The 26,242-nt window shown below is 41.0% G+C and overlaps 1 protein-coding gene across 6 annotated transcripts in view; it reads right to left on the bottom strand.

The window, feature by feature from the left end:
- Nucleotides 1–26,242, bottom strand: part of Ppef1 (protein phosphatase with EF-hand domain 1) — a 157,175-nt gene that overhangs the window by 72,598 nt on the left and 58,335 nt on the right. For all 6 annotated transcript variants that reach the window (XM_063280083.1, XM_039099837.2, XM_039099840.2 and 3 more), the window contains one exon: nt 1,134–1,261. In XM_063280083.1, coding sequence (XP_063136153.1) covers nt 1,134–1,261 — 128 coding nt within the window. The remainder of the gene's footprint in view (nt 1–1,133; nt 1,262–26,242) is intronic.

The following is a 26,242-nucleotide window of genomic DNA, read 5'->3' as shown; positions in this document are numbered from 1 at the left end:
TATCCCTGACTACTCATCAATGTCACCTTGTCCCTGCCATTAGCAGAGTTTGCTGTGTTTCTTTTTCCAGAGTTTGGTTGCATTCTTAATTTTCTTTTACATACTGGGATAAACTCTAGGTAAATTGGTTCTTTCGTTGATAATTATATTGAAGAACTTTCTAAGGTCATTTTATGGTTAAAAGGTATTCATTTTTATCAGTGAGTATTAAAGCTAGAGTTATGAATTTTGTGCTGTAAGCTTTATAAAGGGCTTTCACATTCACAGATTTTCTTTTAGAACTTTCATCAACTTCTTCCCAGAAAATTCTTTCTTTTCTAAAGCCTAAAAGTATCCTGTCTGAAGGGGTTTGAAAATAGCTTAGTTAGCAAAGTGCTTGCCATAAGAACCCGACTTTGAGCCCAGGAACCTATATAAAAAGTTGGACAGGGCATCTACTTATATCCTCAGAATTGGGGAGGCAGAGACAAGATCACTTCCCTAATAACCCCAACCTAATTGAGGAGCTTTAGATCTCAAGGAAACATCCTATCTCAGAAAAGCAAAGGTGAACAGTTCTTAAGGAATAATACCCATTCCACACACATGCACATGTATGTACACACACTCGTATACCTACACATACAGGAACATATGCAAACACAACTATTTTTTCTGGGCTGAGGATATGGCTCAGTGGTACAGTGTTTAACTAACATGTACAAGGCTCTGGGTTCAACTTTTCCACTTGCATTTTTTTTAAAAATTCCATTCATAAAGTAATGACTTCATTTACCATTAGAAAATATGCTTAAAAAATAGAAAAAGACTATTTTTATTAGTTAGACATCTGGCATTGCTCTAAAAATGTGAACTTCAAAGCTGAAAAACATCTCCCCAAAGTGCAATCTCTCAATAGCTAGTTGCAAAACAATATCATTACAGCCTCTGTGAAAGCATTTCATGAAGGTTCCTCTGCTTCAAACAGACCCATAGTTTCATTCCTTCAAAACAAGAAAGAGGGAGGGAGAGGGGGAGAGAGAGAGAAAGAGGAAGGGGAAAGAGAGGGGAGGGATGGAGAGAGAGAGAGAGAGAGAGAGAGAGAGAGAGAGAGAGAGAGAGAGAGAGAGAGAGGTGCTTTTGGTCAAACTGACCTGCATCTGGCCTTGCTCGTCAGCATATTCGATAGACTGGAAGATGGCGAGGGCATAATGTTGTCTGGCGCTCAGTCGAGCTCTGTACCGTCGGTACCAATTTTGGATGATTAATGCAGCTCTCACCACTGCAGACCCACAGGATATGAAAGGCAGAGGACAACAATTACATACAGCTTTGGGGGAAGCAGGTGCTTTAACAAGAAAACAATCAAACAATTTTCTTAGTCCTAAGAAATAGGAAAATTATAAACAATGAGATTGACTTTTATGCTTTTTATAAAATGTTCTTAAGTCTCAAACACTCAGCCCAGAGATCAATGATGTCATATTCGTTAAGGATCAATGTTTCAAAGTGAGATTGCCTGAACTTGGTACTGCCTGGCTGTCAGTCACTAGGAAAAGGCATGCAGACTTGCAGTGAATGTGCACCATGGAGTATCTCATCACCATTAGAAACAATGGATTAAATAAACTCATGGAAATATGGGTGTGCTGGCTGATACAAACCTAGATGTATATGGGAATAGAGAAACTTCATTGAAAAAAAAATGCCCCCATAAGATTGACCTGTGTAGGGTATTATCTTGATTAATGATTAATATGGGAGGGCAGAGGCAATTGTGAGTGGTGTCACCTTGGGGAAGGTGGTCCTAGATGATATAAGAAAGCAAACTGAATAAACGAGGAGGAGCAAGCCATTAAGCAGTGGTACTCCATGGCCTTTGCATCAGTTCCTGCCTCCAGGTTCAATCTCAGCTTCCACAGTTCTCCTATTCACCAAGCACAGAGGTTCTATTCAACAAGGTCCCCCAAGTACTTATAGAGTCCCTACAGTCGTCCAACATTATGAAGCTAAGTGAGACAAAAGCATCTTCTTAGGTTCACTTAGCCAGTAAGTGGAAAAGGACAGCGAAAACTGGTGCACAGACATGACTCAAAGGCCCAAGCTTTTTACCTCCAAAGAGATGTTGACCTATTGCTATTCCTCATTTACAGTGACATAATGAAAGAAATGAGCACTGGACTTTCATATACTTAGTATTAACAATGTTAATAATAGATAACCAAGCTGATTTCTAATTAATAATAGAATGGTCTACTTCAACACTTTCAGTGCCCACAAATATCATCTCCATGATAAGTGTAAAGAAACTGAGTTCAGAGCAGTAAGTATGTTCAAAGTCACCTAACATAGATAGTTGACTCCAAACCCTGAGTTCGGTCCACTAGGGCCAGTTATTTCATTCCCTAATCCATTTGGACCTTTCCTTTGAATGATAATGGCTATTTACTAAATACTCAGTACAGTTGGGCAGCAACTGGACACCACATCTATCAACCTCTCTGCTCCTTCCCAATACAGGGAGGAATGGGAGCTAACATCTTTCTTCTGTCTCTGCTTAGACTCTGTGTAGGGCATGGTTGAAATCCTAACACACATGGAGGTTTTGCTGCCTTCTCTGGTGAACAAATGCATTCATTGGGTTCTATTCTGAGACAGGATAGAGAGACAGAATGAAGGGGATGTGGAAGGGAAAGAAGCTAGCCTCTCACCCCACCCTGGAGTCTGATAAAAGTATTAAGCCAGCTGTGAGTTAAATATTCCCCAGGTATAGGCTATCTTGTTATGAGTTGTTGGTCAGAGAGACTCCAGAGGACCCCAAAACAATACAGCCTTTTGCTATTACTCTTATTTACCCACCAGAATTAGATAAGATACTATTTCTGAAGATACCACGTGCTTCTGTTACACCATTCATGTAGTTCAGTTGGTAAATCAACAGGGAGCTTCCTCCCTGCATCTAGCTATCTTAGTGCCAGAAAGCGCTATGTAGAACTTGAGGGGGGAGAGAAATCATCCACAGTCTTAATAGCTGTGAACTTTGAAGGCCATAATACATTATGCTAGACAAGATATGCTCACTGGTACAAGAATGCTATGGCTGTTGAGGGGGGGTAACTAAGTACTTTCTGATTGAATTTGAGATATATATATCATGGCTGAGGAGGTCATAGACCCCAGGATGAAATTTACTGCTATCTTTTGGCAAAATGGTCATGATGTTTTCTAAATATTTGTGTTTATACACATAGACTGATGCTGCCTTCACTCTGGGCCAGAGAAGTTCCTGTGTGCTCTGGGAGATAAATAATTCAAAGACTCAAAACCAGGCAAAGTCTTGATAATAAATGACTTTTAAAGGTATTTTAAAGTTTATATGTATGAGCATTTTGCAGACATGTATGTATGTGCACCAGGTACATGCCTGGTGCTCACAGAGTTTCAGAAGGGGGTGTTAAGTGCCTGAAACTGGAGTCATGGGTGGTTGTGGGCCACCATGTTGGTACTTGGACTCAAACCTGGGTCCTATGTGAAAACAACAGGTATTCATTACTGCTGGGCCATCTCTCCAGTCCTATATGTGACTTTTGAGTGTTCATCCCCAAATGGAACATCTGTATCACCCTCTCCAAGACTAAAGAAGCATCAAGGAATAAAGAATAGGAATAAAGAGCTAGAGGATGGGAATGAGCATTGTGAATTGTTATCTTTTGGACAAAACTGGCCGTTACACTCATGAACTCACATTGGTGTGGATTACCTGCTCCTGACTGGGCTCATCAGTGCTTTACCATGTACAGAACAGGAGTCTATGAGGCCCCACCCCTCCATGAAGAACGATAAGCAGTTAAGGATTGCTATGGGAGGTGGTAGTCATACCTCAGTGGTATAGCCACTAGGAAGTTGGCCTCACTCAAGTAAACAGTCTTCAACCAATGCTCATACAAACCACCCCAGTTAAATGTGTAGCACACGAAAGGACAGAAAAGTAGGATAGGGATTTGTTGGGAAGAAGTTCAGTGTGGAGGATATGAGGAAAAAAAAACAGAGGGGAGAATATGATCGAAATGCATTTTATATGAAAGGAATTATTAAAGAGTTAAAATAGCTAAAACAACAACAAAAAAAGGGAAAGAACAAAAATGAAAACCAATCCAGCATATTTGAGGTAGAAGGAATGCACCTCAGTTGCCTGTCATGCGGATCATGCACAAAACCCTGTGATGAACCCCCAGTGCTGGAAAACAAAACAGCTGTGGTGGTGCGGTGGTTTGCATCTGCATTCCTGGCACTTAGAAAACAGAGGCAGAGCAGCAGAAGTCCATCGGTCCTTGGCTACAAAGCAAGTTAAAGGGCTGCCTGGACTGCCTGGGCTGCCTATCTTAACAAAGAAAGACTTCCAGCACCGTCAACATTTACTGTGAAAATTGCCTACAGAGAGACAGTATTCCTGTGAAATAATGTTTCTACAGAGAACCGTATCACATGTGATGAGGACAGGAATCTGAGGTTGAGAGTACGGCACCATTTTCCATGCTACCTCATGATTTGTGGCTGATTCCAAATGCCACATTGGGTTTCATGCACAATGGTCGTGCACCTAGGTTCTAGAATGAAGAGAACTGAGTCTGGCTCTGCATTTCCTGACCAACAAGCAGGGTGATCCTAAGCAATATGTCCCTGGATCTCAGTTGTATTATTTCACAAACTATGGCTAATGACAATTCATAGGAAGGATTAAATAAAATAAAATCAAGTTATCTACTTATGATGTCTGGCACAAAGCAAATGTTCCTGATTTGTCTTGCCCAACAACTTCTTGCCTGGATTTTTAAATTTCTTGCAAAATATTACAATAATAATCATCACCAGAGACAAGAATTTATTAAAAAATGAATGAATGGAAACAACTTAGCCATACAAAAATGGCAATAAACAAGCCATCTGTGGGTCTTCTTGTGGTGTCCTTGACCCCTCCAATCTGGATCTCCTTCCCCCTACCTGGACGGCCCCATTGGGCCTCAGCAAGAGAGGATGTGCATAGACCTGATGGGACTAGATGTCCCTGGGTGGGGTGGTACCCAAGGGTGGCTGCCCGTTTCTTTGAGAACTGGAGGAGGGAAGGGATTTCTAAGGGTGGGACTGGGAGGAGAGGAGGGAGGGGACTGTGATCAGGATGCAAAGTGAATTTTAAAAAAGAATTTAACATGGGAAGAAAGAAAGAAAGAAAGAGAGAGAGAGAGAGAGAGAGAGAGAGAGAGAGAGAGAGAGAGAGAGAAAGAAAGAAAACAAAAGAAAATAAGAGAAAAGAAAAACCATATGTACTTGGTAAAAAAAAAAAAGGACAAGTAACTTACTAAACCTATACTGTTGCTTCCCAAGGGATATATATTGTAGTAACTTAAAAAAGTTCCTCCTGCATGGAATTAATGTGATCAGGAAGAGAGACCTTCATATACATGGAAACAGCAAGACCCGAAGCAGCTCTAAGCTGTCCAACAAGAAGAGAGCTAGAAAATGCTGATCTTCATCTCCTTGGGATATACTGAAGCCAACAACCCCTCAGAAAGTGTATCATAGTTGGGTTCCACCTTGTGCTACTTTAGAATTCTCAGATCCAGAGGAAGGCCATCAGCTGGATCGTGTTACCCTGCAGTGTGTAGGTGGGCTGTCAGGCACAATGTAGAGTTTTATAGGCCTGCTATTGGTAAGCCTTTGTCGGTTCCTTTCCCTCCTGGAGAAGTTTCTGGGGAAGGTGGATGCTCAAAAAGACAATTGTAGGGCATGGATCAAACCCCACTTTATTGGTCACTTGTAACCCAAGTATGCAAAATATCAGTGAAGAACTCTGTCAGGGGTCTGAGTTGGAGGATACAGGGAGTTGGAAGCTTGATATCTAAACAGATCCTATTATTTTTACTCCACTGAGATGAGCTCCCCAGCTCCCCTCTCAAATGCCCATCCATGTCCCCCGCCTTGATCCTCCTGGTTACTTAGCCTCCCTGGGTTGGTGGATTGTAGCATGGTTATCGTGTACTTTACAGCTAATATCCACTTATATAAGTGAGTACATTCTATGTTTGTCTTTCTGGGCCTGGGTTACATCATTCATTAATTCATCCTTTGTTAATATAACAAAATAAAACACAATAAGATAAAATAAGGACTATTACATTAAAGCCAGCAAGACAAACCAACAGAAGGAAAAGAGCCCAAGAAAAGGCAAAAGCATCGGTGACCCGGCCTTCCTATGTGTGCTTCTTTCTATGCTGACTGGTGAAGATGTTTTATCTTGCTTGGCTTTTGTTTTTTAAACGGGAGCTTCCTTGGCAGTTTGCTAACCAGGACTCTCATATCTGGAATTATAAGGTATTCAGACTCGGCTTTTGAAATTCTGCTGGCAGAGGCCTTTTAAGGAAGCACCAGGATGAACAACATGTTAATGTACCTTTAAGGAACCTGGCAGCCAGTCAGGAAGCCACAGAGCACAAGTGGAATAGAGCTGATTAAAAGGAATTCAAGCAAACTGGAAAGAGAATGGATCCTCCAGTGGCAAAGGCTTTAATTGAGAAGGAAAATTACTCCCTCAACTGCTCAAAGCCTGGTAAGAATAGAGCATGGCTCGCCTCTTGGTGAGAACCACAGATGTTATTACCGTTATTTTGTTTACCTATATTTTATAGCTGCCACCTGCAAGACAATAGGGCTGTTCTACCCCCACTTCCAACTTCAATTGAGAAACAATATGAGATATATGCTTTGCGGACATGAGATGGTCACAAAACCTATTGCTTGAACGATGCCACTGTTCCTATATCAAATGCCATAGCCAAGTCATGGTGAGTCACACTTGTAGTTCCAGCAATCAGGTTCTAGAGCAGGAAGATGACTGGAAGTTCAGATACAACACGAACTATACAGTGTTTTAGGCCATCCTGGGCTACAGATCGAGGTGCGCTCTCTCTCTCTCTCTCTCTCTCTCTCTCTCTCTCTCTCTCTCTCTCACACACACACACACACACACACACACACACACTCACACACAAATAACAAAGAAAGGAATGTCATTGCTAGCATGACAATATTAAGACACCTTTGGGGTGTCCTTCAGTCCCTCATAAATGGATTGGTGCTGTTATCTTCGGAGTGGGTTCCTGGGGAAAGGATGATTTAGCCTCATTCTTCTCTCTGCATGCACAGGGTCTCTCACCACACCATGTTCTTAGTCAAGTTATGAGGTAGCAAGAGGCCTCTTATCTAATGTTAATACCTTCGTATTAGACTTCCCTATTCCCAGCATTGTGAGAAACACCTTTCCTTGTAAATCACATGGTCTGCAGTATTCTGTTATAGCAGCAGAAAATGGACGACAACAGGACAATCAAAGCAAAAAGCTTATTAGTTTGTTTAGACTTGCTCATCCATAAACTCTGGCTTCCCCGCAGAGCAAGGGAATGTAAAAGGCATGGTTTTACATTGTTAGACTATACTTATCTGTTTGTTGCTGCTGGTAGTAGTGTGCGCGCGCGCGCGCGTGTGTGTGTGTGTGTGTGTGTGTGTGTGTGTGTGTGTACATGTACATGCTATAGTACACATGTGGGAATCAGAGGACAACTTGCAGGAGTCATTTCTCTCCTGTTACCACTATGGTTACCACAGATCAAACTCATGTCTTCAAGTCTTCAAACTTGGCAGCCAGCCCTTTATACACTAAGCCATCTTGCCAGTTCCTGAAAGGCATTTTTGAAAGATTTTTGGAGAGAGAGAGAGAGAGAGAGAGAGAGTCTGTGGAAGCTAGAAGCATTAGACCCCTGGAGAGGGAGTTACAGGTGGTTGTGAGCTGCCTTACACACACACACACACACACACACACACACACACACACACACACAATGTATATACACTATATATATTATATATAACTCTAATCCTCTGCAAAAGTCCCATGTGCTCTTGACCACTAAGCCACCATCCCAGCATCCCAGCTCTAGATATTTTCTGGACTAAATTATGAAGCTAAATGTCCAAATGATGATGGGTATTTTCAAATCATCACTTTCTTTAAGAGACAGTGGAAATGATAATTTTATCCTTGTCAGAAACCTCTGACTTTCCAGTTGGACAAGAGTAAGAATTAGAAGTCATTCAAATTACTTCTTCATCCACTCACCAACACTATCTATAAGAGTTTGTTTTTTGAAGTTCTGAATTTGTAATTAGAACACTTCCATTTTGGTCGCTACTGAACCAGGTGCCAGCTGGGTAACTTCAGGCAAATCAAGTAACCTCTCTGGCCATCATTTCTCCTGTGAACATTTACAACTTTGGGTTTCTGTGATCTCTAAGATCCTTTCCAATTAGAAAATATTCAAACCATCTGCTTTTTTGGTGACACAGCTGCATCCAACGTATTATTGCACATAGCAAAGTTGAAAATAACTATTGAAGGACAAAATTTGATGTGTAAAACTCAATACTCAACCGGAAACTTTTGGGGGAAAAACGAGACAAATTTTAAAGACTACTCAAAATGAAGTAAGACTTGGTACGCATGTAAATCAGTGGAACAACGCTTGCCTATCATGTTTAAGACCCTGGTTTTCATCCATACAACTAGTAAATAAAACTAAATAAACGATGAATAAATAAATTATCCCTGTAGTCAAACCACAAATAACTTTGGTTTTCTCATTAAGGAACTGTGGCTAAAGTTGATAACAATTGTTTCAAGAATATTCTTTTTTCATAGTATGAATTTTTCCCTTCCCAAGTTTTGTCTTATTTTGTTGATTGGTTTATGTCAGCATCTCTCCATGTAGTCAAGGCGGTTAGAATTGTCACCTCTGCCTCCAAGTGTTGAGATTACAGGCCTGTACCACAACTCCCAATTTATCTCTTTTAAAAAAATTGATTGTGGCTGCTAGTCTGTCTACTGGCTTTATCAAGGGTGGGGAAAGATGAATGGAGAAAAAAATGAAGACCAGAGGGAACTGAAATCATCTGACACACAGGCAAAGTCTACGGCATAGAGGTCTCAGTGGAGGTCAGAGAATGAGATGATAACTACAAAGATTTCCAGGGTAAGCCACAGTGGCAGGAAATGAAACTAAGCAACCGAGTCTCAGTAGTAGTGGAGGTTGCCGAACTCAGGAAATCAAAGAACTAAGGTGTCACAAAGCATTGTGGTGGTGGGGAATCAGATCCAATGAAAATACACAGGATAGTGAGACTTGAAGAAAAGCCTTGAGAAATGAGAAGTTAAGGAAAATATCTCCACTGAACCATATCTCCAGAAAAACACTGAAATGTTTTGAAGAGCGTAGGATAGTTGTTCATAAAATATCCCTCAACTTTAATGTTTCTGCTATTTCTTCTTGATTTGATCTAGGTTATATATTTTGCTGGGATATGCAATATGTCCTTCTTTGGGCAGTTATCAAGAAGCACATGATGGAGCTGGGAAGTTGGCTCAGCAGCTAAGAGCACTTAGCTGTGTTGTAGCGGGCTAGCATTTAGTTCCCAGAACCCACACAGTGGCTCACAAGCATCCATACCTCCAGTTCCAGGGCGTCTGATGCCATCCTCTGACCTCTATAGGCACTAGGCATATGGTACACATGCACACATGCAGGCAAAACAGTCATACACATAAAATTTTGAAAAGTCTAAAAATGTAAAGGTAACAATTTAAAAAATAAGCACATGCTGTTTATCTCATCAATGATTATGCTAAGTTGGATAGCTTGGTAATGACGATAGCAACAGGACCAGAAATCCACTACCCAAGAAATACAGGTTTTATCCAATGGAAAAAAGATAGCATTTTCAGCAAATGGTGCTGGTTCAACTGGAGGGCAACATGTAGAAGAATGCAGATCGATCCATCCTTATCACCCTGTACAAAGCTTAAGTCCAAGTGGATCAAGGACCTCCACATCAAACCAGACACACTCAAACTAATAGAAGAAAAACTAGGGAAGCATCTGGAACACATGGGCACTGGAAAAAATTTCCTGAACAAAACACCAATGGCTTATGCTCTAAGATCAAGAATCGACAAATGGGATCTCATAAAACTGCAAAGCTTCTATAAGGCAAAGGACACTGTGGTTAGGACAAAACGGCAACCAACAGATTGGGAAAAGATCTTTACCAATCCTACAACAGATAGAGGCCTTATATCCAAAATATACAAAGAACTCGAGAAGTTAGACCGCAGGGAAACAAATAACCCTATTAAAAATGGGGTTCAGAGCTAAACAAAGAATTCACAGCTGAGGAATGCCGAATGGCTGAGAAACACCTAAAGAAATGTTCAACATCTTTAGTCATAAGGGAAATGCAAATCAAAACAACCCTGAGATTTCACCTCACACCAGTGAGAATGGCTAAGATCAAAAACTCAGGTGACAGCAGATGCTGGCGAGGATGTGGAGAAAGAGGAACACTCCTCCATTGTTGGTGGGATTGCAGACTGGTAAAACCATTCTGGAAATCAGTGTGGAGGTTCCTCAGAAAATTGGACATTGAACTGCCTGAGGATCCAGCTATACCTCTCTTGGGCATATACCCAAAAGATGCCTCAACATATAAAAGAGACACGTGCTCCACTATGTTCATCGCAGCCTTATTTATAATAGCCAGAAGCTGGAAAGAACCCAGATGCCCTTCAACAGAGGAATGGATACAGAAAATGTGGTACATCTACACAATGGAATATTACTCAGCTATCAAAAACAACGAGTTTATGAAATTCGTAGGCAAATCGTTGGAACTGGAAAATATCATCCTGAGTGAGCTAACCCAATCACAGAAAGACATACATGGTATGCACTCATTGATAAGTGGCTATTAGCCCAAATGCTTGAATTACCCTAGATCCCTAGAACAAACGAAACTCAAGACGGATGATCAAAATGTGAATGCTTCACTCCTTCTTTAAATGAGGAAAAAGAATACCCTTGGCTGGGAAGGGAGAGGCAAAGATTAAAACAGAGACTGAAGGAACACCCATTCAGAGCCTGCCCCACAGGTGGCCCATACATATACAGCCACCCAATTGGACAAGATGGATGAAGCAAAGAAGTGCAGACCGACAGGAGCCGGATGTAGATCGCTCCTGAGAGACACAGCCAGAATACAGCAAATACAGAGGCGAATGCCAGCAGCAAACCACTGAACTGAGAATAGGTCCCCCGTTGAAGGAATCAGAGAAAGAACTGGAAGAGCTTGAAGGGGCTCGAGACCCCAAAAGTACAACAATGTCAAGCAACCAGAGCTTCCAGGGACTAAGCCACTACCTAAATACTATACATGGACTGACCCTGGACTCTGACCCCATAGGTAGCAATGAATATCCTAGTAAGAGCACCAGTGGAAGGGGAAGCCCTGGGTCCTGCTAAGACTGAACCCCCAGTGAACTAGACTATGGGGGGAGGGCGGCAATGGGGGGAGGGTTGGGAGGGGGACACCCATAAGGAAGGGGAGGGGGGAGGGGGATGTTTGCCCGGAAACCCGGAAAGGGAATAACACTTGAAATGTATATAAGAAATACTCAAGTTAATAAAAAAAAAAAGAAATACAGGTTTTGTGTCCTTTTAATAAGCAATTTGCTATAACATGCTTGGAGTCTCCAAGCATGGGGATATCTACTGAGTTTTGCTTAAAACAATTGCTTCCATTGTGGTAACAGAACAGTCACATTCCAACTCATTCTTTCTCTATTTATATTAGGATTTGGATTTCCAAACACCCCAGTGAAAGCCCTTTTTATCCCACAGGAAAATGACACAACACCAAGATCGCAAACAGCCACCTTATGAAAGTTTACATTACACGTGTAATCCTTGGCTACAGCACTAGTTTGGAAAGTGAGAAGCTATAGCTAGATAATACCAAAATAAAACAAGACAGCTCGGGAAAACACTTGGAGCAGGACAAAGGCAGTATCTCATCTTCTATAAGAATCAGCACTGTGGGGTTGGGGATTTAGCTCAGCGGAAGAGCGCTTGCCTAGAGAGCGCAAGGCCCTGGGTTCGGTCCCCAGCTCCAAAAAAAGAAAAAAGAAAAAAGAAAAAGAAAAAAAAGAGAAAAAGTAAAAAAAAGAATCAGCACTGTGAAAATATCTAAATTGTAATGCTATCATATTCTTAACTGTAGCTCGGTGAAGGGATCAACATCATTTTTAAGTATTTTAATTTTTTTCTCATAGGAAATATGCCCTATGCAACAGTTCAGTAATGATATTTAATCTTACTTAGGAAAAACTAACTATCTTGATGACAATTCTGTTTTGTCTCCCTTGCTATTAATGACTAATCACATTTGTTCTTCAAAGGTCAAATCCAATCAGAATTTTGTCAGTTACACCTGCTAAAAGCCTAATAGAATATGAACCATAATTGTAGAAATGTTCTGATTATGGGAAATAACTGGCAACGGAAGCTTAGGTACTGCCCTTTCTGATATTAATTTGAAATATGCTTCTCTGTAACAGGATTTTCTAATGATTAATAGGATGCAACCAGAAAGATGGCCTAGTAAAAGTTAAAAGCTAGTAAAAAAAGAAAAGTCGCTCAAACAGATAATGCCACATCATTTTGTATTCTGCCATCAGAAGATTCTTGATTCAAAAATTGATATTTAAATAGCTTCTGTCAGGGTCTGAAAATAATTAGGAATTTAAAAGCAAAGGTGGGCTAAATCACACAGTAAGTAAAGGGAAAGGTGAAAATTCATTTAATTGGTATATAGAATTAAAAGGTTGTTGGTTGTTATTTTAGTTTGGTTTTGGATTTGTATCCATTTTTCTTAAACAAGAAATGTGTTTGTATTATCAATCCTATACAAGTCTCAAGGCCAAATCATATCAAAGAGTGATTGATTCACTATTATTGAGAGGGACTACAATTTCAAATGAAAAACAAATGCTTTCCTTTTAGACAGAAAGCTACCAGGAGGAGCATGAGGGTGACAAAGTAAGAAGCCTAAGAGGAACTCAGAGGACTTCCAATATTTAAAAGCTGGAACCAGTGTGAACAATTCAAATGAAGACATAAAAGGAAACCTGGGAGAACGTGTTGTTATGAAGCCAAGGGTATTAACTCTTTTAAGAAAGGCACGTGCAAAAAGGCCATGTTCTGCCAGAAAGTTGAGCAGACTCAGACCGACATGTTCCACTGAATTTTGAAGCTTTAAGAATCTATCAGATAATTTTTTCCTGATCTAGGACTGATAAGAAAGTAAAAGACAGCAATTTTGTGCACTGGGAAATTCTGAATATAATGTTATCGGTTTGTAGATATCATCACCTATGTTAAATTTCTTCAATATGATTCAGTATTATAATTATGTAAGAGAATATCTCTCTTTTTATGACATTCATGGTGAGGTATATATAAGCCGATATGATAATGACTTTAAGTTTTTCTTTTCAAATGGAAAAGAAGATTGAGGATGGAAAGAGAAAAATGATAGCAAAATGTGAACAGGCGAAGCTAACTAACAGGTATACTGAGAGTCACTGTCCTCTATATCCAAGTAGGATTCAATTTTCCCTAACAGTAAGTTAGAAGGAAAGTAACACAACATAAAACAAAACTTCAGTAGAAAAATAAGGGGGCTGGAATGACGACTCAGTGGTTCTCACTGTATAATCTGAAGATGTGAGGTGGACCCTAGCACCCAAGTAAAAAGCCAGGTTGAGCCATGCTTGCTTATAATGCGAACACTGTAGGGAGTGAAGACAGGAGGGTGGGGTAGGAAGGCTGTCAGCTTCCAGTCTAGCTCTAGATTTAGTGACAGCCTTGTTTCAAAAGAATAAGACAAAAAGATACAAAATACAGCATACTCTATGTTCTCTTCCTGGCATCCATTCATGCAGAGTGAGCACATGTATGCACATGTGCACAAACCTACATACACACCACACACACACACACACACACACACACACACACACACACACACCACAAAAAAAGAAAAAATAGAGGACAGGAACTTAACACACCAAGAGGCTGATGGGTAACAGCTAGCAGAACAGGCAGAACAGTCTACACAATCCAGTAGACTTCCACTGACAGGATTTTACAATGTGTCTTATCTGATATCTATTTCACTAAGGAGAAAAGCAAGGGACGTGGCAGCTTAGAGTGACTTCTGCTACATTTTCCAAGTACCAATATAGACTGCTTAATAGTAACTACAATAACAAAAAAATCAATGATAACAAGATAAAAGAAATAATTTCATAATTCTTTTCCATAAGGTCCTAAATTTAAATATACATTTAAAATTGAGAATGAGGGGATAGGGCACATAGGGCTAGAAGTAACCATAGAGATTCTCTTGAGCAGTTGTGAAGAGCTTTGAGATTTTTAAATAACTAAACTAACTTTAAGTTACAAAATATTTTTCATATTTATTTTTTAAATGTTACAGAAATGTTTGGTTTCTTACTTAGTATTTTTCATATTTTTAATTTCCTGTTTGTGTGTTTATGTATGTGTGTGTGCTCAAATGCACATGCTTGGGTATGTGTACAAATGTATGTGCATGCATGTGGAAGCCAGAGATCAACAAGTGACTGCCTCAGTTGCTTCCTGTCTTATTTTCTAGAGCTCAGCATCTGACTGAATCTGGAACCCACTTATACAGCTAGAATGGCTGACCAATAAGCCCCAGGATTACTTTTTTTCCTCTACCTATTCAGTGCTGAGTTTATAGTGATTTGCCATCCTGTGTGCGTGTGCGTGTGCGTGTGCGTGTGCGTGTGCGTGTGTGTGTGCGCGCGCGCGCGCGCGCGTGTGTGTGTGTGTGTGTGTGTGTGTGTGTGTGTATTGGAAGTTGAACTCAGGTTGATTGCAATATAAGCACTGTACTGCACCAACTCCCTAGCCCCCTCCCATGTTTTTCAGATTTTAAATAAAAACAGAGAACTAATAGTGTAATAAAAAATAATCTTGCTTCCTGGTTGCTGCGGCCGCGGGGAGCTCATAAGCAATACCCCATGAGCAAACTTGAGCCTCAGGACCACAGGTAAGACAAACCTTCCTGCTCCAAGCGACCTAACTGGTGAACTCAGGACACACAGAGGCAAAATTCCTCTAGGACCAGGCACTTCCGGTGGTTAGGGGGAGTCCCAAACCCACGGATCCCTGCCCTCAGCACCTCTCTGCTCCCAAACCCCGTGGGAAAGAGCCCTCACCGACTGGTCAGGTGGGCACTCCTGAGGCTGCAGAGCAGAAGAGACCACCAACACTGCCAACCCCTGCCCACATGCCTGGCCCAAGAGGAAACTGTATACGGCCTCTGGGTTCCCGTAGAGGAGGGCCCAGGAGCAGCAGGTCCGCTGCCTCTGAGACACTGCAGGAACCTGAAGGGACCGACCAGATAAACAGTTCTCTGCACCCAAATCCCGTGGGAGGGAGAGCTAAACCTTCAGAGAGGCAGACACGCCTGGGAAACCAGAAGAGACTGCACTCTGCACACACATCGCGGACGCCAGAGGAAAACACCAAACACCATCTGGAACCCTGGTGCAAGGAAGCTCCTGGAAAGGGCGGTGCAGATCTTCCTGGTTGCTGCAGCCATGGAGAGCTCATAGGCGGCATCCCACGAGCAAACTTGAGCCTCGGGACCACAGGTAAGACCAACTTTTCTGCTGCAAGCGACCTGCCTGGTGAACTCAAGACACAGGCCCACAGGAACATCTGAAGACCTGTAGATAGGAAAAACTACACGCCCGAAAGCAGAACACTCTGTCCCCATAACTGGCTGAAAGAAACCAGGAAAACAGGTCTACAGCACTCCTGAAACACAGGCTTATAGGACAGTCTAGCCACTGTCAGAAATAGCAGAACAAAGTAACACTAGAGATAATCTGATGGCGAGAGGCAAGCGCAGGAACCCAAGCAACAGAAACCAAGACTACATGGCATCATCGGAGCCCAATTCTCCCACCAAAGCAAACACGGATATCCAAACACACCAGAAAAGCAAGATCTAGTTTCAAAATCATATTTGATCATGATACTGGAGAACTTCAAGAAAGACGTGAAGAACTCCCTTAGAGAACAAGTAGAAGCATACAGAGAGGAATCACAAAAATCCCTAAAAGAATTCCAGGAAAACATAAATAAACAAGTAGAAGCCCATAGAGAGGAGTCACAAAAATCCCTGAAAGAATTCCAGGAAAACACAAATAGTTGAAGGAATTAAAAATGGAAATAGAATCAATCAAGAAAGAACAAATGGAAACAACCCTGGATATAGAAAACCAAAAGAAGAGACAAGGAGCTGTAGATAACGAGCTTCACCCACAGAATACAAGAGATGGAAGAGAGAATCAAAGGAGCAGAAGATTCCATAGAAATCATTGACTCAACTGTCAAAGATAATGTAAAGCGGAAAAAGCTACTGGTCCAAAACATACAGGAAATCCAGGACTCAATGAGAAAATCAAACCTAAGGATAATAGGTATAGAAGAGAGTGAAGACTCCCAGCTCAAAGGACCAGTAAATATCTTCAACAAAATCATAGAAGAAAACTTTCCTAACCTAAAGAAAGAGATACCCATAAGCATACAAGAAGCCTACAGAAATCCAAATAGATTGGACCAGAAAAGAAACACCTCCCGTCACATAATAGTCAAAACACCAAACGCACAAAATAAAGAAAGAATATTAAAAGCAGTAAGGGAAAAGGGTCAAGTAACATATAAAGGCAGACCTATCAGAATCACACCAGACTTTTCGCCAGAAACTATGAAAGCCAGAAGATCCTGGACAGATGTCATACAGACCCTAAGAGAACACAAATGCCAGCCCAGGTTACTGTATCCTGCAAAACTCTCAATTAACATAGATGGAGAAACCAAGATATTCCATGACAAAACCAAATTTACACAATATCTTTCTACAAATCCAGCACTACAAAGAATAATAAATGGTAAAGCCCAACATAAGGAGGCAAGCTATACCCTAGAAGAAGCAAGAAACTAATCGTCTTGGCAACAAAACAAAGAGAAGAAAAGCACACAAACATAACCTCACATCCAAATATGAATATAACAGGAAGCAATAATCACTATTCCTTAATATCTCTCAACATCAATGGTCTCAACTCCCCAATAAAAAGACATAGATTAACAAACTGGATATGCAACGAGGACCCTGCATTCTGCTGCCTACAGGAAACACACCTCAGAGACAAAGACAGACACTACCTCAGAGTGAAAGGCTGGAAAACAACTTTCCAAGCAAATGGTCAGAAGAAGCAAGCTGGAGTAGCCATTCTAATATCAAATAAAATCAATTTTCAACTAAAATTCATCAAAAAAGATAAGGAAGGACACTTCATATTCATCAAAGGAAAAATCCACCAAGATGAACTCTCAATCCTAAATATCTATGCCCCAAATACAAGGGCACCTACATACATAAAAGAAACCTTACTAAAGCTCAAAACACAGATTGCACCTCACACAATAATAGTAGGAGATTTCAACACCCCACTCTCATCAATGGACAGATCATGGAAACAGAAATTAAACAGAGACGTAGACAGACTAAGAGAAGTCATGAGCCAAATGGACTTAACAGATATTTATAGAACATTCTATCCTAAAGCAAAAGGATATACCTTCTTCTCAGCACCTCATGGTACTTTCTCCAAAGTTGACCATATAATTGGTCAGAAAATGGGCCTCAACAGATACAGAAAGAAAGAAATAATCCTATGCATGCTATCAGACCACCACGCCCTAAAGCTGGTCTTCAATAACAATAAGGGAAGAATGCCCACATATACGTGGAAGTTGAATAATGCTCTACTCAATGATAACCTGGTCAAGGAAGAAATAAAGAAAGAAATTAAAGACTTTTTAGAATTTAATGAAAATGAAGGTACAACATACCCAAATTTATGGGACACAATGAAAGCTGTGCTAAGAGGAAAGCTCATAGCGCTGAGTGCCTGCAGAATGAAACAGGAAAGAGCATATGTCACCAGCTTGACGACACACCTAAAAGCTCTAGAACAAAAAGAAGCAAATACACCCAGGAGGAGTAGAAGGCAGGAAATAATCAAACTCAGAGCTGAAATCAACCAAGTAGAAACAAAAAGGACCATAGAAAGAATCAACAGAACCAAAAGTTGGTTCTTTGAGAAAATCAACAAGATAGATAAATCCTTAGGCAGACTAACGAGAGGACACAGAGAGTGTGTCCAAATTAACAAAATCAGAAATGAAAAGGGAGACATAACAACAGATTCAGAGGAAATTCAAAAAATCATCAGATCTTACTATAAAAGCCTATATTCAACAAAACTTGAAAATCTGCAGGAAATGGACAATTTCCTAGACAGATACCAGGTACCGAAGTTAAATCAGGAACAGATAAACCAGTTAAACAACCCCATAACTCCTAAGGAAATAGAAGCAGTCATTAAAGGTCTCCCAACCAAAAAGAGCCCAGGTCCAGACAGGTTTAGTGCAGAATTCTATCAGACCTTCATAGAAGACCTCATACTAATATTATCCAAACTATTCCACAAAATTGAAACAGATGGAGCACAACCGAATTCCTTCTATGAAGCCACAATTACTCTTATACCTAAACCACACAAAGACACAACAAAGAAAGAGAACTTCAGACCAATTTCCCTTATGAGTATCGACGCAAAAATACTCAATAAAATTCTGGCAAACCGAATCCAAGAGCACATCAAAACAATCATCCACCATGATCAAGTAGACTTCATCCCAGGCATGCAGGGATGGTTTAATATATGGAAAACCATCAACGTAATCCATTATATAAACAAACTGAAAGAACAAAACTACATGATCATTTCATCAGATGCTGAGAAAGCATTTGACAAAATTCAACACCCCTTCATGATAAAAGTCCTGGAAAGAATAGGAATTCAAGGCCCATACCTAAACATAGTAAAAGCTATATACAGCAAACCAGTTGCTAACATTAAACTAAATGGAGAGAAACTTGAAGCAATCCCACTAAAATCAGGGACTAGACAAGGCTGCCCACTCTCTCCCTACTTATTCAATATAGTTCTTGAAGTTCTAGCCAGAGCAATCAGACAACAAAAGGAGGTTAAGAGGATACAGATCGGAAAAGAAGAAGTCAAAATATCACTATTTGCAGATGATATGATAGTATATTTAAGTGATCCCAAAAGTTCCACCAGAGAACTACTAAAGCTGATAAACAACTTCAGCAAAGTGGCTGGGTATAAAATTAACTCAAACAAATCAGTAGCCTTCCTCTACACAAAAGAGAAACAAGCCAAGAAAGAAATTAGGGAAACGACACCCTTCATAATAGACCCAAATAATATAAAGTACCTCGGTGTGACTTTAACCAAGCAAGTAAAAGATCTGTACAATAAGAACTTCAAGCCTCGGGGTTGGAGATTTAGCTCAGTGGTAGAGCGCTTGCCTAGGAAGCGCAAGGCCCTGGGTTCGGTCCCCAGCTCCGAAAAAAAGAACAAAAAAAAAAAAAAAAAAAAAAGAACTTCAAGCCTCTGAAGAAAGAAATTGAAGAAGACCTCAGAAGATGGAAAGATCTCCCATGCTCATGGATTGGCAGGATTAATATAGTAAAAATGGCCATTCTACCAAAAGCGATCTACAGATTCAATGCAATCCCCATCAAAATACCAATCCAATTCTTCAAACAGTTAGACAGAACAATTTGCAAATTCATCTGGAATAACAAAAAACCCAGGATAGCTAAAACTATCCTCAACAATAAAAGGACTTCAGGGGGAATCACTATCCCTGAACTCAAGCAGTATTACAGAGCAATAGTGATAAAAACTGCATGGTATTGGTACAGAGACAGACAGATAGACCAATGGAATAGAATTGAAGACCCAGAAATGAACCCACACACCTATGGTCACTTGATTTTTGACAAAGGAGCCAAAACCATCCAATGGAAAAAAGATAGCATTTTCAGCAAATGGTGCTGGTTCAACTGGAGGGCAACATGTAGAAGAATGCAGATCGATCCATGCTTATCACCCTGTACAAAGCTTAAGTCCAAGTGGATCAAGGACCTCCACATCAAACCAGACACACTCAAACTAATAGAAGAAAAACTAGGGAAGCATCTGGAACACATGGGCACTGGAAAAAATTTCCTGAACAAAACACCAATGGCTTATGCTCTAAGATCAAGAATCGACAAATGGGATCTCATAAAACTGCAAAGCTTCTGTAAGGCAAAGGACACTGTGGTTAGGACAAAACGGCAACCAACAGATTGGGAAAAGATCTTTACCAATCCTACAACAGATAGAGGCCTTATATCCAAAATATACAAAGAACTCAAGAAGTTAGACCGCAGGGAAACAAATAACCCTATTAAAAAATGGGGTTCAGAGCTAAACAAAGAATTCACAGCTGAGGAATGCCGAATGGCTGAGAAACACCTAAAGAAATGTTCAACATCTTTAGTCATAAGGGAAATGCAAATCAAAACAACCCTGAGATTTCACCTCACACCAGTGCGATTGGCTAAGATCAAAAACTCAGGTGACAGCAGATGCTGGCGAGGATGTGGAGAAAGAGGAACACTCCTCCATTGTTGGTGGGATTGCAGACTGGTAAAACCATTCTGGAAATCAGTCTGGAGGTTCCTCAGAAAATTGGACATTGAACTGCCTGAGGATCCAGCTATACCTCTCTTGGGCATATACCCAAAAGATGCCTCAACATATAAAAGAGACACGTGCTCCACTATGTTCATCGCAGCCTTATTTATAATAGCCAGAAACTGGAAAGAACCCAGATGCCCTTCAACAGAGGAATGGATACAGAAAATGTGGTACATCTACACAATGGAATATTACTCAGCTATCAAAAACAACGAGTTTATGAAATTCGTAGGCAAATGGTTGGAACTGGAAAATATCATCCTGAGTGAGCTAACCCAATCACAGAAAGACATACATGGTATGCACTCATTGATAAGTGGCTATTAGCCCAAATGCTTGAATTACCCTAGATCCCTAGAACAAACGAAACTCAAGACGGATGATCAAAATGTGTATGCTTCACTCCTTCTTTAAATGAGGAAAAAGAATACCCTTGGCAGGGAAGGGAGAGGCAAAGATTAAAACAGAGACTGAAGGAACACCCATTCAGAACCTGCCCCACATGTGGCCCATACATATACAGCCACCCAATTAGACAAGATGGATGAAGCAAAGAAGTGCAGACCGACAGGAGCCGGATGTAGATCGCTCCTGAGAGACACAGCCAGAATACAGCAAATACGAGGCGAATGCCAGCAGCAAACCACTGAACTGAGAATAGGTCCCCTATTGAAGGAATCAGAGAAAGAACTGGAAGAGCTTGAAGGGACTCGAGACCCCAAAAGTACAACAATGCCAAGCAACCAGAGCTTCCAGGGACTAAGCCACTACCTAAAGACTATACATGGACTGACCCTGGACTCTGACCCCATAGGTAGCAATGAATATCCTAGTAAGAGCACCAGTGGAAGGGGAAGCCCTGGGTCCTGCTAAGACTGAACCCCCAGTGAACTAGTCTATGGGGGGAGGGCGGCAATGGGGGGAGGGTTGGGAGGGGAACACCCATAAGGAAGGGGAGGGGGGAGGGGGATGTTTGCCCGGAAACCGGGAAAGGGAATAACACTCGAAATGTATATAAGAAATACTCAAGTTAATAAAAAAAAAAAAAAAGAATTGAAGACCCAGAATTAAACCCACACACCTATGGGCACTTGATTTTTGACAAAGGAGCCAAAACCATCCAATGGAAAAAAGATAGCATTTTCAGCAAATGGTGCTGGTTCACCTGGAGGGCAACATGTAGAAGAATGCAGATCGATCCATGCTTATCACCCTGTACAAAGCTTAAGTCCAAGTGGATCAAGGACCTCCACATCAAACCAGATACACTCAAACTAATAGAAGAAAAACTAGGGAAGCATCTGGAACACATGGGCACTGGAAAAAATTTCCTGAACAAAACACCAATGGCTTATGCTCTAAGATCAAGAATCGACAAATGGGATCTCATAAAACTGCAAAGCTTCTGTAAGGCAAAGGAGACTGTGGTTAGGATAAAACGGCAACCAACAGATTGGGAAAAGATCTTTACCAATCCTACAACAGATAGAGGCCTTATATCCAAAATGTACAAAGAACTCAAGAATTTAGACCGTAGGGAGACAAATAACCCTATTAAAAATGGGGTTCAGAGCTAAACAAAGAATTCACAGCTGAGGAATGCCGAATGGCTGAGAAACACCTAAAGAAATGTTCAACATCTTTAGTCATAAGGGAAATGCAAATCAAAACAACCCTGAGATTTCACCTCACACCAGTGAGAATGGCTAAGATCAAAAACTTAGGTGACAGCAAATGCTGGCGATGATGCGGAGAAAGAGGAACACTGCTCCATTGTTGGTGGGATTGCAGACTGGTACAACTATTCTGGAAATCAGTCTGGAGGTTCCTCAGAAAATTGGACATTGAACTGCCTGAGGATCCAGCTATACCTCTCTTGGGCATATACCCAAAAGATGCCCTAACATATAAAAAAGACACGTGCTCCACTATGTTCATAGCAGCCTTATTTATAATAGCCAGAAGCTGGAAAGAACCCAGATGTCCTTCAACAGAGGAATGGATACAGAAAATATGGTACATCTACACAATGGAATATTACTCAGCTATCAAAAACAATGACTTTATGAAATTCCTAGGCAAATGATTGGAACTGGAAAATATCATCCTGAGGTAACCCAATCACAGAAAAACACACATGGTATGCACTCATTTATAAGTGGCTATTAGCCCAAATGCTTGAATTACCCTAGATGCCTAGAACAAATGAAACTCAAGATGGATGATCAAAATGTGAATGCTTCACTCCTTCTTTAAAAGGGGACCAAGAATACCCTTGGCAGGGAATAGGGAGGCAAAGATTAAAAGAGACACAGAAGGAACACCCATTCAGAGCCTGCCCCACATGTGGCCCATACATATACAGCCATCCAATTAGACAAGATGGATGAAGCAAAGAAGTGCAGGCTGACAGGAGCCGGATGTAGATCTCTCCTGAGAGACACAGCCAGAATACAGCAAATACAGAGGCGCATGCCAGCAGCAAACCACTGAACTGAGAACGGGACCCCCGTTGAAGGAATCAGAGAAAGAACTGGAAGAGCTTGAAGGAGCTTGAGACCCCTAAGAACAATAATGCCAAGCAACCAGAGCTTCCAGGGACTAAGCCACTACCTAAAGACTATACATGAACTGACCCTGGACTCTGACCTCATAGGTAGCAATGAATATTCTAGTAAGATCACCAGTGGAAGGGGAAGCCCTTGGTCCTGCTAAGACTGAACCCCCAGTGAACGTGATTGTTGGGGGGAGGGCAACAATGGGGGGAGGATGGGGAGGGGAACACCCATAAAGAAGGGGAGGGGGAGGGATTAGGGGGATGTTTGCCCGGAAACCGGGAAAGGGAATAACACTTGAAATGTAAATAAGAAATACTCAAGTTAATAAAAAAAAAAAAAGAAACACTTTAAAAAAAAATAATGTCCATTATAGAAATTTTCTCCTATAGCTTAAACACCAAATTTCAAAGCCAAAGAGGTGGTTTCTTTCTGTTATTTAGCACTTAAAGAAATATATTTTTAAGTGATTTCAGGTCAGAAATAAAAGAAAATATATTAGTGTTCTCAAAGTGCTCTGAGTAGGACAAAAAAGCAATAGATTATTAACTGAAAGCCTATTGACATAAAAATTTAAGTGTAAAGTGAGTGTGATGGTTTCTATATACTCAGCCCAGAGAGTGGTAGGATTAGAAGGTGTGGCTTTGTTGGAGTAGATGTGTCACTGTGGGTGAGAGCTTAAGACCCTTACCCTAGGGGCTGGGGATTTAGCTCAGTGGTAGAGCGCTTACCTAGGAAGCGCAAGGCCCTGGGTTCGGTCCCCAGCTCCGAAAAAAAAAAAAAGAACCAAAAAAAAAAGACCCTTACCCTAGCTGTCTGGAAGCCAGTATTCTGCTAGCAGCCTTCAGGTGAAGATGTAGAACTCTCAGCTCTTCCTACATCATGCCTGCCTGGACACTGCCATGTTCCCACCATGATGATAATGGACTGAACCTCTGAACCTGTAAGCCAGCCCCATTAAATGTTGTCCTTATAAGAGGTGCCTTGGTCACGGTCTCTATTCACAGCAGTAAAACCCTAACTAAGACAGAGATTGGTAGCAGGAGTGGGGTATTGCTGTGATAGGTCTGACCATACTTTTGTTTGGAGGAATGTGAATTCTGGGACTTTGGAAAGTGGTAGAATGCTTTAAGTTGGGCTTAATGTGCTATCCTAGTAGGAATATGGAAGACTTTGTTGCTGAGAGTGATTTGAACTGTGAGGACTTGGCCCAAGGGGTTTCAGTAAAAAAGAATTTCAGAATGTGGCCTAGAGACTGTTTTTGTGATACTTTGGTGAAGAATGTGATTATGTTTTGCCCTCGACTGAAGAATCTGCCTGAGGCTAAGGTGAAGAGACTCAGGTTAATTACATTGACAAAGGAAGTCTCAGAAATGCCCATCATAGATTTTGTTCTCTGGTTAAGTCTCTTGAAGAGCATTTTAAACAAAGTATAGCAAGCCAAGAAAGGAAAAGTATAAAATATATGGTTTGAGTATTAAAGAGGCTCCAGAAAGTGAAATGGAACTGAATCCTGTATTGAAGGAGATAACAAATTGAGGAATGGGACTTTGGGGCAAGATGCTACCCAGCTAAATTTAGATCTAGGCATGGTGGTACACCTTTAATCCCAGGAGAAAAAAACCAAGCAGATCTCTGAGTTTCAGGCCAGCCAAAACAGAGAAAGTTTTAGTGAAGAAAAACTTAAATCTAGGTTTCGAGGACCACACCTTTAGTCCCAGGAGACAGAGCCATGCAGAGCTCTGAGTTCAAATTAAATCCTTTCTTAAGTTTCTTTGGTCAGAATAGCTTGTATATTAAAGGATTATGTAAGCATTTAAATTAAATGGGAGTATTAATATTTATTTCCTTTCCAGACTTACTCTTAGTCTGGAGGCCCTCCTCCCACACTACCAACATACCCTGGAGATGTCACATCTTAGTGGAGGCTGTGGATTTCCCTAGCTTTCCCCTTTAGACCCACCCAGTCTTCCCTTCTAGCCCATCTCTATTGTTTGTTACCCACTGACCCTGAGAAACACTCTATCAGGGATCCCACAGCCACAAAACTTGACTAAGACTCAGAATGGGAAACAGCAAGCAAAGAACAGGGCAGTCAGGCAGCAAAGACAAGACCAGATATCTACACCAAGGAACACCTCAAATATCATAACCCCAGATGCCTAGATCCGAGCACAAAACCACCAACTTGAATGGCCAAGCCCTTGTGCCTCCTCCAGAAGCTAGCAACACTACTGTAACAGGCCCTGAGAAAAGCAATTTAGCTGAAGCACAAGACAAGGACTTCGAAATAATACATTCAAGGACCTTAAAGAGGATATGAATAAATGCCTTCATGAAAACACAAACAATTGAATAAAATGATAAAAACATTTCAAGCCATGAAAGTAGGATTTAAGAAAGGAATAGAATCAACTAAAGAAAACTCACAACTAAAATACCAATAGATTACAAGATTTGAAGATGAGGTAGAAGAAAATGTTAAATCTAAAAGAAAAGAAATTGGGGGGGTGCTTTCAGGAAATCTAGGACACTATGAAAAGAACAAACATACAAAGGATAGGTATAGAGGAAGGAGAAGAAAACCAGGTCAAACATACAGAAAATATTTTAAACAAAACGATAGAAAAAATTACCCTAACCTAAGAAACAGAGTTGCCTAGCAAGGTACAAGAAGCATGCAGGACACCAAAAAGACTGCACAATAAATAAAATTCTCCCATAGCGTATTATAACCAAAACATTAAACATACAGAAGAACAAAAAAAAGAGAAGAAACACTGCAAGAGAAAAAGACCAAGTCACCTATAAAGACAGGCCTATTACAATAAGGAGAGAGAGGGCAGGGGGAGAGGTAGATGGGGAAGGAGGGAAAAAGGAAGGGGGAGAGGGGGAGGGAGGGAGAAAGGGAGAGGAGGGGGAGGGGGAGAGAGAGAGAAAAAAACAGGTGGTGCAGCACATAAAGTTGTATGGGTGAGGAGGTGGAAAGTATTTGCAAAGAGTTGCGGGAGGGGAAACATGATCA

This window comes from Rattus norvegicus, chromosome X, assembly GCF_036323735.1.
Source record: "Rattus norvegicus strain BN/NHsdMcwi chromosome X, GRCr8, whole genome shotgun sequence".
In the NCBI taxonomy this organism is placed as follows: Eukaryota; Metazoa; Chordata; class Mammalia; order Rodentia; family Muridae; genus Rattus; species Rattus norvegicus.
The sequence above is the reverse complement of the archived record's forward strand: the minus strand, read 5'-3'. Positions and strand labels throughout refer to the sequence as shown.